General features: G+C 41.2%; 1 protein-coding gene across 1 annotated transcript; it reads right to left on the bottom strand.

Annotated features, from left to right (window-relative positions):
* Positions 1 to 2685: 2685 nt before the first annotated feature.
* Positions 2686 to 11594, bottom strand: LOC115174081 (uncharacterized protein C1orf108 homolog A). The gene is made up of 5 exons (XM_029732741.1): positions 11178 to 11594; positions 6919 to 7065; positions 4688 to 4819; positions 4352 to 4423; positions 2686 to 4263 (listed from the first exon to the last, which is right to left on the bottom strand). The coding sequence occupies exons 1-5, from the start codon at positions 11377 to 11379 to the stop codon at positions 4253 to 4255; spliced, it is 564 nt and encodes a 187-aa protein (XP_029588601.1). The 5' UTR covers positions 11380 to 11594; the 3' UTR covers positions 2686 to 4252.
* Between the last annotated feature and the right edge of the window lie 787 nt (positions 11595 to 12381).

Raw genomic sequence — 12381 nt, 5'->3', positions numbered from 1 at the left:
TTATTCATCATTGATAACCACACACCGTCAATCAATAAACTTTGGCCTTTTGGAATGAACCTTTGAAACCTACAACAGATTAAATAATACTCTGTATCAATTATTAGTACCATATATTATGCAATACATGTTTTCCTTATACATAACGGTAGATTGTTCCTTAGCACTGTTCTTAAACACAGTTTTAACGCCACAAAACTGGCACAATAGCTGCATTTACACAGACCAATTTAGATTTTTCCCCAAAAAAATTATTGGTCTTTTGACCAATCAAATCACGTCTTTTCCCAATAATTTGGCAAAAACATCAGAATTTGGCTGCTTGTGTAAATGAAGGCATAGCCATGGAGATTTCAAAGCTGCGGGTTACAATCCTGTCCAAAACACACGCAGGAATGGATTGTCTGTCGTCTAATTATCTTATCTAAACTGTTACAAAATTGTCCATATTAGTCCAAATATAATTTCTCTTACCTTGTTCTGATATGCAATGTCAGATTATTGCTAAATCTGTTCACAAGCAGCTGGCTATTTGGCACTTCCAATGAAAGGGATATTCCGAGTCATTAAGCAGCTATATCGTTGAACTCAATAAACCCTGTCCAATAATTGCCTATAGTTTTGCCTGTAGTTTTGTTAATACTGACCCTTCTGTCATCACTATTGGTCTCTATGCCCTCTGCCATGACCTTGAGCCCAATCAACCTACTACACCTGTACTACTCCACGCCAACATTGGGATTTTAACTTTTATAAATGTTGTTTCCTCTCATTGTAAGAACTGATTGTATGCTAAAATGTGAGTGTAAAAACAAAGCACATTTTATAAATGAGGCCTCTGGCTTGAAATACTTCTTGTTGCAATCTCACTGTCATTCCGTGTTCACTTCCTGATTCAAGGGATTCGGGGGCCTAGATTCAGTTGCTCTTCACATATACAAATACAAGTCAAAGTGAATGCATGCCATGTTAAATTATATGAGAGTCTAGAGTGCTTCCACCATGGTACACTATATTTTTCGATCAGTGCTTTTTCGCCGTACTAGAGATCAATCGGTCATGTCCGATTTTATACATGGATGACTCCCTGTGAATCTAATTAAGTTGATCCCCCCCCCAGCTATTGCATGCTTTTTATTCAATTTACAGGAAATCAATAGCTATGGCTTGTTAGAAGGTTAGGTTTGCATCCCAAATGGCACCACATTCCCTATATAGTGCAGTACTTTTGACCGATGGGCCCTGGTCATAAAAGGAATAGGGTGCCATTTTAAACGCATCCTTGGTTTTGTTTACTGTGGCCTGTGCCGTAGGAGTACTAGTTGAACCAGCCAAGGAGTACTAGTTGAACCAGCTAATCCAGGCCCTTGTTGAGTTTCAATGAAGTTGGGACACCCTTGTTGAGTTTTAATGAGATTGGGACACCCTTGTTGAGTTATGAAACATGTAGCGTCTAATTCATAATTCCTTAATGCTTGCTCTATTTGTTACTAAAGTCTAATGACTATTTGTAGTTGCTGTCCATGAAGTCTGTCAGGATGTCACTGGCTGTTTGAGCTTTCTTTACTATTGTCATTCTCATATAGCGGCATTGGAGTTGGCTAAAACAGAAACTGGTCAAACATTACATTTACATTTAAGTCATTGTGATTGGTGGAGACTGGAGCTACAGTGCCTTCAGAAAGTATTCATACTCCTTGACTTATTCAACATTTTGTTGTGTTGCAGCCTGAATTCAAAAAGGAGTTAATGGATTTTTTGTCTCACCCATCTACACACGATACACCCATAATGACAAAGTGAAAACATTTGGCAAATTTAATGAAAAATCTCATTTACGTAAGCATTTACATAAGTATTCACACTTTGTCAATTTGGGACATTGAAATTAGGGAAAGGGGGATACCTAGTCAGTTGTACAACTGAATGCATTCAACTGAAATGTGTCTTCTACATTTAACCCAACCCCTCTGAATCAGAGAGGGGCAGAGGGCTGCCTTAATCGACATACGACGTTACATTTGGTATGGTTACTTAAGGCAAAAACGAAAGATGGGTGGTTGGTCATATAACACGAGCGTCTACTTTTTAGCTATTTTGCAACTACTTAGCATGCTAGCTAACACTTGCCCTAACCCTTTAACTACTTAGCATGTTAGCTAATCCTTACTCTAACTCCTAACCTTAACCCTAACACAGCTAATGTTAGCCACAACAAATTGGAATTCATAGCATATCATACGAAATGGATGGACATCCACATTAATACATACCATACAAAACGTAACATATCATACTAAATGGAGTATCTCGGATTTAGATAAAGAATAATGCAAAATGCTATGAGACCAGGTTGTTCTACCAGGTTTGTTGTTGGTTTAATTGTGAAGCCAGAGGAAATGGAATTCTCTCTCCCATACCAGTTGTTCTTGAGTACCTTCTAGCAATCATAACTGTGTACTTCGACAGTACATTGAATACATTGGACCCTTTCGATACTAGAACTCTTTAAAGTGTTTCATGGACTGATATTCTCCATAGTTATGAAAAATGTTGTTTATTCTGTTCAAAATGCTACATCAATGCTGTCCCCTGGTACACTATTTTCATTTGCTACAAATGTAACACTTGTGCCGACTCGTATTCGGCTTACTTAATGTCCTCTAACTCACAGGAACTACATTCAAAATGATTCCCTTCAAATCAAGGCTTTATTCAACATAATTGTGTTATAATTGTGTACAGCAAAACTGAGCTCAAAAGAACACATTGTTACATATAGGACAATAAAAAAAAAATGGATTGGGTATTTTTGATTAAAAGTTCATAGTAAGATCTTGTAGAACTCAATCCACAACCACACAATTAGAGAATCAAGTCTTTGTCTGTCTAAAGAAATGATCATATCTCATGATGCATTTAATGGCACTTCCTAATGGTAAGCTTGCACCCTATGTATATAGCTTGTATAGATGAACATTAGCTCATGCTTGAATGATGAAAATCAGTGTTGTTTCAACCCAAAGCCATCCGTTAAAGACATACATTCACTGTATTCAGTAGCACGATGTAGAAGGACTACATAACCCCTCCGGTCCTAATCACAGGCTTTACATAACACACCAGTATTATAGGATCGTCTAAGTAATACCCCAAAACTACTCATTTAATAGGGACATCAAGTAGTACATTAAGAGTTTATAAATCATATGCAGAACATTCAATAAAATGAATATACAAAAAAAGAGAGTACAGGGGACCAGCTACAGATTCAAAACTTTGAGAAGGCCACTACAATGAGTGTGGTTCCCTTACAAATCTCTCAAGGGCCCAAGTATTATAGATAACAGAATCAAGTCTATACAGCCCCCTTACAATTTTTTTTTTTAAAGAACTGCCGTTTTGAAACTGCAGTCAACTGTGGGTATTTTGGACACAGTAATTTCAGAATAACTGCAGTTATACTTTACTCTGACCGCAATCTTTTTTCTTGAGGGGTGTTTTATTCCAAACCAAGAGAGGATAGTGCAGTTTCCCACATTTCATTCTCAAATGAAACAAAGCCTCAACCATAGTCTATCCCTGTAAAAATTATTTTAACCAGTCAACAAATGAGCCCTTCCATTCATGGTATTCTTGGGAGTAATAGCCTGCATATTTTATAAAGAGCTTAGTATAACGACACATGCTTTGCTGGAATCTCAATTGCAGCATAATCAGGTAAAATGTCTGAACAAGAACCCTGCAAATTCCAAACAGATTCTCATGGGGTTGACATCAGTTTCTGGAAAGGGTAGATCAATTGAAATATACAAGACAAGGGAATCAGCCATGTACAAAAAATATGGTTCAAGAAAAGCAAAACTACAATTGACTGTCTGTAGTACACTGAAGTACTCCTGTATAACATCAAATACAGTTTAGATAAAGCACAAAATGGCAAATAACTTTAATTTCTAAAAATTAAAAAGAGAACCACATTTTCAAGTATGGTTGGTGAAAAGTGAGGATTCATGCTGCAGCAGTGAGTTTGGGAGGTTAAATAGAAGTCACATCAGCCCAGCTTTCTACAGCACTGAAAAAGGAAAGTCAACCATCCATCTCCCAAAAAGAGCACACCCACAAGTACAACTCAGAACATTGAGTGTTAAAAGTCAAAGAAAATCATAGCACTGAAGTAGTGAAGAAAAACATGGAGACAGGCGTGCAGCAGTCTAGACGTGAGAGCAGGTAACTTCCTATTTAAGATAGTTCATGAGACATCTGAAAAATAAGAAAATGTTGATTAAAAACAGGCCCTGCAGAAACATGAGGATAAAAGTTAGCGTGTTAGGATAACGTTGGAACTCACAGCTGGAGGGTCTGGCGCCATATTGTCTCATGATCTGGTCATGTGTGAACTTCACAAACGATTCATATTGTTCTGGGAAGGAACCAAAAACATCAAATTATCTATGGAATCAAAAGTATTAAACTGAGCTGTCTGACCATGAGATGTCAATCTGGGCCCGTATTCCTAAAGCCTTTAAGAGTAGGAGAGCCGATCTGGATTCAGGTCCCCCCCTGCCCCTTATGTAATCTGATTAATTATGGTCTAAAAGGTGAAACTGATCCTAGATCAGCACTCCTACTCAGATGCTTCATGAATCCTGGCTCATATCTGTAAAGAGGAAGTCACTCAGTATACCTGCCAGTTTAGTGTTTAGGATTTGCTCATACTCTTCACGGATGTTCTCGTCGTGGTCCTTGAGAATCCGTTCACACAGAGAGCCAACCTGGTGCAGTGTGAAACAGGGCTGGTCCCTCTTCACAGAAGACCCTGGAGAAACCATAACATGACAAGGAATGATCTTTGGCCCGACAACTGCACATGCAAAATCCCAAATGGCACCCTATTCCTTTTATTGTGGACTACTTTTGACCTGGGCACTACATCAGGAATAGGGTGCCCTTTGGATGGTTAAAAATTACCACCTTACTAGGTCAGGATGTTGAAACATCTAGAATAAACACATGCAGAAGCAGGTAATCGTGAGTCCTCTTTTCTTAAGAAATTAACTCTTGTGGCTCTTATTCCCCACACCAAAAACAAGACAGCACAGTGTATGTTATTCATCCCTACAGTGAGAGACAGCACAGTGTGTGTGTTATTCATCCCTACAGTGTGTGTGTTATTCATCCCTACAGTGAGAGACAGCACAGTGTGTGTTATTCATCCCTACAGACAGCACAGTGTGTGTTATTCATCCCTACAGACAGCACAGTGTGTGTTATTCATCCCTACAGAGAGAGAGCACAGTGTGTGTGTTATTCATCCCTACAGAGAGACAGCACAGTGTGTGTGTTATTCATCCCTACAGTGAGAGACAGCAGTGTGTGTGTTATTCATCCCTACAGAGACAGCACAGTGTGTGTGTTATTCATCCCTACAGAGACAGCACAGTGTGTGTGTTATTCATCCCCACAGTGAGAGACAGCACAGTGTGTGTGTTATTCATCCCTACAGTGAGAGACAGCACAGTGTGTGTGTTATTCATCCCTACAGTGAGAGACAGCACAGTGTGTGTGTTATTCATCCCTACTGTGAGACAGCACAGTGTGTGTGTTATTCATCCCTACAGTGAGACAGCAGTGTGTGTGTTATTCATCCCTACAGTGAGAGACAACACAGTGTGTATGTTATTCATCCCTACAGTGAGACAGCACAGTGTGTGTTATTCATCCCTACAGTGAGAGACAGCACAGTGTGTGTGTTATTCATCCCTAGAGAGACAGCACAGTGTGTGTGTGTTATTCATCCCTAGAGAGACAGCACAGTGTGTGTTATTCATCCCTACAGAGAGACAGCACAGTGTGTGTGTTATTCATCCCTACAGTGAGAGACAGCACAGTGTGTGTGTTATTCATCCCTACAGTGAGAGACAGCACAGTGTGTGTTATTCATCCCTACAGTGAGAGACAGCACAGTGTGTGTTATTCATCCCTACAGTGAGAGACAGCACAGTGTGTGTGTTATTCATCCCTACAGTGAGAGACAGCACAGTGTGTGTGTTATTCATCCCTACAGTGAGAGACAGCACAGTGTGTGTGTTATTCATCCCTACAGTGAGAGACAGCACAGTGTGTATGTTATTCATCCCTAGAGAGACAGCACAGTGTGTGTTATTCATCCCTAGAGAGACAGCACAGTGTGTGTTATTCATCCCTACAGAGAGAGACAACACATTGTGTGTTATTCATCCCTACAGTGAGAGACAGCACAGTGTGTGTTATTCATCCCTACAGTGAGAGACAGCACAGTGTGTGTGTTATTCATCCCTACAGTGAGAGACAGCACAGTGTGTGTGTTATTCATCCCTACAGTGAGAGACAGCACAGTGTGTGTGTTATTCATCCCTACAGTGAGAGACAGCACAGTGTGTGTGTTATTCATCCCTACAGTGAGAGACAGCACAGTGTGTGTGTTATTCATCCCTACAGTGAGAGACAGCACAGTGTGTGTGTTATTCATCCCTACAGTGAGAGACAGCACAGTGTGTATGTTATTCATCCCTACAGTGAGAGACAGCACAGTGTGTATGTTATTCATCCCTACAGTGAGACAGCACAGTGTGTGTTATTCATCCCTACAGTGAGACAGCACAGTGTGTGTTATTCATCCCTACAGTGAGACAGCACAGTGTGTGTTATTCATCCCTACAGTGAGACAGCACAGTGTGTGTGTTATTCATCCCTACAGAGAGAGACAGCACAGTGTGTGTGTTATTCATCCCTACAGAGACAGCACAGTGTGTGTGTTATTCATCCCTACAGAGAGAGACAGCACAGTGTGTATGTTATTCATCCTTACAATCATTTATTTGCCATCAGATGCTGACAGCATCTCCTTCAGCTTGGTGGGAGTGCATGAAAACACACCTGGTTGGGCGCTTGGTGCCATGAAGCCAGGGCTTTGGCCTGGACCATCACTTAGACTCTGGGACTGGCTCTGGTTGAAGGCCCCCTCAAGCTGCCGCCTCCTCTGATAGCGGCTGTATTCTTGCCTAAGATTCTGGACAATCTGCTCTGTGGAGATGAGAAACAGCAAACGTCATCTTAACATGATTGGCGTATCCTGGAATGAGTGTTTCCTCATTCCAACAACTCAGGCCTCCCACATGTCTCTTGGTTGTGTGATAAAACATGGTCACACATGCATGCACCTAATCAACCCATCATATTTTCAATTTGGTAGGTGGATGGATGTATAAATGACTTCCTAGCAGTGGTGTGAAGTACTTCTGTATTTTCTGCTTACAAGCTAAAACTAAAGCAGAAAACACCAGTGATTCGCTCAATACGGAAGTGGCCAGATGAGGTAGTACTGTTTAGCTAGCACAGATTGGAATATGTTCCGGGATTCATCCAATGGCATTGAGGAGTACACCACCTCAGTCACCGGCTTCATCAATAAGTGCATTGACGATGTCGTCATCGTCCCTACAGTGACCATATATGTACAGTACCAGTCAAAAGTTGACACACCTACTCATTTCTGGGTTTTTCTTTATTTGTACTATGTTCTACATTGTACAATAATAGTGAGGACAAAAAAACTGGACCGTTCGTACTACCCTCTGTAGTGCCTTGCGGTCGGAGGCCGAGCAGTTGCCATACCAGGCAGTGATGCAACCAGTCAGGATGCTCTCGATGGTGCAGCTGTAGAACCTTTTGAGGATCTGAGGACCCATGCCAAATATTTTCAGTCTCTTGAGGGGGAAATAGGTTTTAACGACTGTCTTGGTGTGCTTTGACCATGTTAGATTGTTGGTGATGTGGACACCAAGGAACTTGAAGCTTTCAACCTACTCCACTAGCTTCATCGATGAGAATGGGAGTGAGCTCAGTCCTCTTTTTCCTGTAGTCCAGTCATCTCCTCTATCTTGATCACATTGAGAGAGAGGTGGTTGTCCTGGCACCACACAGCCAGGTCTCAGACCTCCTCCCTATAGAATGTATCGTTGTTGGTGATCAGGCCTACCACTGTTGTCATCTGCAAATTTAATGATGGTGTTGGAGATATGCCTGGCCGAGGAGTCATAAGTGAATAGGGAGTACAGGAGGAGACTGAGCACGCACCCCTGAGGGGCCTCTGTGTTGAGGATCTGCGTGGCGGATGTGTTATTACCTACCCTTACCACCTGGGGGCGGCCCATCAGAAGTCCAGGATCCAGTTGCAGAGGGAGTTGTTAAGTCCCAGGGTCCTTAGCTTAGTGATGAGCTTTGAGGGTACTATGGTGTTTAACGCTGAACTGTAGTCAATGAATAGCATTCTCACATAGGTGTTCCTTTTGTCCAGGTGGGAAAGGGCAGTGAAGAGTGCAATAGAGATTGCATCCTCTGTGGATCTGTTTGGGCGGTATATAAATTGGAGTGGGTCTAGGGTTTCTGGGATGATGGTGTTGATGTGAGCCATGACCAGCCTTTCAAAGCACTTCATGGCTACAGACGTGAGTGCTACGGGGCAGTAGTCATTTAGGCAGGTTACCTTTGCTTTCTTGGGCACAGGGACTATGGTGGTCCGTTTTAAACATGTAGGTATTTGGCCTAGGACCCCAGATCCTGAAAAAGTTACACAGCCCAGCAATGAGAGCATCCTGACAGGTTGCATCACCGCCTGGTATGGCAACTGCTCGGCATCTGACCGTAAGGCGCTACAGAAGGTAGCGCGTACGGCCCAGTACATCACTGGGGCCAAGCTCCCTGCCATCCAGGACCTACAGTTGAAGTCGGAAGTTTACATACACTTAGGTTGGAGTCACTAAAACTCGTTTTTCAACCACTCCACAAATTTCTTATTAACTAACTATAGTGTTGGCTAGTCGGTTAGGACATCTACTTTGTGCATAACAACAATTGTTCCAACAATTGTTTACAGACAGATTATTTCACTTATAATTCACTGTGTCACAATTCCAGTGGGTCAGAAGTTTACATACACTAAGTTGACTGTGCCTTTAAACAGCTTGGAAAATTCCAGAAAATTATGTCATGGCTTTAGAAGCTTCTGATAGGCTAAATGACATCATTTGAGTCAATTGGAAGTGTATTTGTTGATGTATTTCAAGGCCTACCTTCAAACTCAGTGCCTCTTTGCTTGACATCATGGGAAAATCAAAAGAAATCAGCCAAGACCTCAGAAAAAATTGTAGACCTACACAAGTCTGGTTCATCCTGGGGAGCAATTTCCAAACGCCTTTAGGTACCACGTTCATCTGTACAAACAATAGTACGCAAGTATAAACACCATGGGACCACGCAGCCGTCATGCCACTCAGGAAGGAGATGCGTTCTGTCTCCTAGAGAGGAACATACTTTGGTGCGAAAAGTGCAAATCAATCCCAGAACAACAGCAAAGGACCTTGTTAAGATGCTGGAGGAAACAGGTACAAAAGTATCTATATCCACAGTAAAACAAGTACTATATCGACATAACCTGAAAGGCCGCTCAGCAAGGAAGGAGCCACTGCTCCAAAATCACCATAAAAAAGCCAGACTACGGTTTGCAACTCCACATGGGGACAAAGATCGTACTTTTTGGAGAAATGTCCTCCGGTCTGATGAAACAAAAATAGAACTGTTTGGCCATAATGACCATCATTATGTTTGGAGGAAAAAGGGGGAGGCTTGCAAGCCGAAGAATACCATCCCAACCATGAAGCACGGGGGTGGCAGCATCATGTTGTGGGGGTGCTTTGCTGCAGGAGGGACTGGTGCACTTCACAAAATAGATGGCATCATGAGGGAGGGAAATTATGTGGATATATTGAAGCAACATCTCAAGACATCAGTCAGGAAGTTAAAGCTTGGTCACAAATGGGTCTTCCAAATGGACAATGACCTCAAGCATACTTCCAAAGTTGTGGAAAAATGGCTTAAGGACAACAAAGTCAAGGTATTGGAGTTTACATCACAAAGCCCTGACCTCAATCCCATAGAAAATTTGTGGGCAAAACTGAAAAAGTGTGTGCGACCAAGGAGACCAACAAACCTGACTCAGTTACACCAGCTGTCAGGAGAAATGGGCCAAAATTCACCCAACTTATTGTGGGAAGCTTGTGGAAGGCTACCCGAAACGTTTGACTCAAGTTAAACAATTTAAAGGCAATGCTACCAAATACTAATTGAGTGTATGTAAACTTCTGACCCACTGGGAATGTGATGAAAGAAATAAAAGCTGAAATAAATCATTCTCTCTCCTATAATTCTAATGTTTCACAGTCTTAAAATAAAGTGGTGATCCTAACTGACCTAAAACAGGGAATTTTTACTAGGATTAAATGTCAGGGATTGTGAAAAACTGAGTTTCAATGTATTTGGCTAAGGTGTATGTAAACTTCAACTGTATCTACTAGGCAGTGTCTGTTAACAATTAATCAAAAGGCCACCAGGACAATTTGCATTGACACCCCCTTTGTTTTTACACTGCTGCTACTCCCTGTTGATTATCCATGCGTAGTTACTTTACCCCCTACCTACATGTACAAATTACCTTGACTAACCTGTACCCCCGCACATTGACTCTTACCCTAACCTCATTGTTAGTGGTACTTTTTTTTGGTAAATATTTCTTAAACTGCATTGTTGGTTAAGGGCTTGTAGTAAGCATTTCACGGTAAGGTCTACCTACACCTGTTGTATTAGGCGCATGTGACAAAATACAATTTGATTCGATTTTTGATATGTAAAAAACATTTTTAGGCATATACTCAAGTAGAAATTTTACAAGGTGACTTTCACTTTTACTTGAGTCATTTTCTATTTAAAGAGATCGTTACTTTTACTCAAGTATGACCACTGGGTACTTTTCACACCCACAACTGTTTCCTACCTAGGTGTTGTCATCAACTAGAAACTAACTTACATAGCTAGCTAAAGTTAGCTAGGATAAACATGTTACAATCAGGGCTGGGTTCATTCTGGCAAACATGTGAGTTGAGACTAGTGGGTGGCGTTTCCTAATAACTACATATTATATTTGTATGCCTTTTACATCATAATGATCTTGTCTTGTTTCAATATAGGCCTACTAGCTACAGCCTTTAAAAAACAGGCTAATTATTATTAGATAGCCTCTTTTATTATAGACGCTGGCTACAATGGTCATCCATCCAGCTCAATTAGGACAACAGACTAACCTGGGGTGAGCCTGTGTTGTCCTCCACAAGTTGATTGGGGTGACATCGTACTGTCACCTGTAGCAGACAGCTGGTTGCATCGCTTTGGAGACGGGGCGACCGGAGTCCCTGGCAGATTGCTACACCTTCGCCGTTTTGGAGATTGAGGGCTGTGAAGGGCCTCAAACTCCATTGAACGCTTCAAAGTAGCTGCGCACGCCATGGTAGATAACTTAGTTCAGAAAACAACGGGTTTTTAATGGGGGAGAGGGGGTCGGTCAAAATGTAAGATAGTTGCTAATAGTAACGAGTAAATGAAGATTTGGCTGTCCGTCTTGCGCTTTCTCGTGTTGTAATTTATTGTCGGTGTCTGTTAAATCACTTGCTTGCTAAACAACAACGTTCAAATGGCGTCTTCTTCCGTCTAACGTTAGTTTTTAAGGCGGATGTCACACCTTGAATTGCCTTTACCGCCACTTACTGGACGGAGTTCAGACGGAGGGAAGAGGGAAGGGGAATTTTGCTTCCTTTTTAGTTAACACAGCTAGCTAGCTGACCGATTTAAGTAATATCTTTACTTTATAAAATTAAACTTGTTTTCTTTTAACAACCGAAATGCTTAGTTCAACGTTACCTAGGTAATAATAGGCGATGTAGCTTGCTAATTTAGCTGCCCGCTCCTAGTGTTCTACCAAAGCCATGTAGCTAGCTAGCTAATGCTAATTAGTAATTTAAAAACCTGTTGAGGACGGACGTTCCGCTAATAATTTAAATTTCTCAAACATACGACTATTTTACACCATTTTAAAGATACACCACATTGTCCGATTTCAAAAAGGCTTTACAGCGAAAGCAAAACATTAGATTATGTTAGGACAGTACATAGACAAACAATAACCACACAGCCATTTTCCAAGCAAGGAGATGTCACAAAAACCCAAAATACAGCTAAAATGAAGCACTAACCTTTTACGATCTTCATCAGATGACACTCATAGGACATCATGTTACACAATACATGTATGTTTTGTTCGATCAAGTTCATATTTATATCCAAAAACAGCATTTTACATTGGCGCGTGATGTTCAGAAAATGTATTCCCACCAAAACTTTGGGTGAATGATCACATTAATTTACAGAAATACTCATCATAAACGTTGGCAAAATATATAACAATTATTTAAAGAATTGTAGATACACTACTCCTTGATGCAACCGCTGCGT

Source organism: Salmo trutta, chromosome 34 (assembly GCF_901001165.1).
Source record: "Salmo trutta chromosome 34, fSalTru1.1, whole genome shotgun sequence".
NCBI lineage: Eukaryota > Metazoa > Chordata > Actinopteri > Salmoniformes > Salmonidae > Salmo > Salmo trutta.
This window is presented reverse-complemented; position numbering and strand designations above follow the sequence as displayed.

Coding starts and splice junctions, on each gene's coding strand:
- LOC115174081 (XM_029732741.1), bottom strand. CDS start 11,379: ATGGCGTGCGCAGCTACTTTGAAGCGTTCAATGGAGTTTGAGGCCCTT. Junction 7,066..11,177: donor ACAACACAGGCTCACCCCAG/GTTAGTCTGTTG, acceptor TCATCTCCACAG/AGCAGATTGTCCAGAATCTT. Junction 4,820..6,918: donor GGCACCAAGCGCCCAACCAG/GTGTGTTTTCAT, acceptor TGGTTTCTCCAG/GGTCTTCTGTGAAGAGGGAC.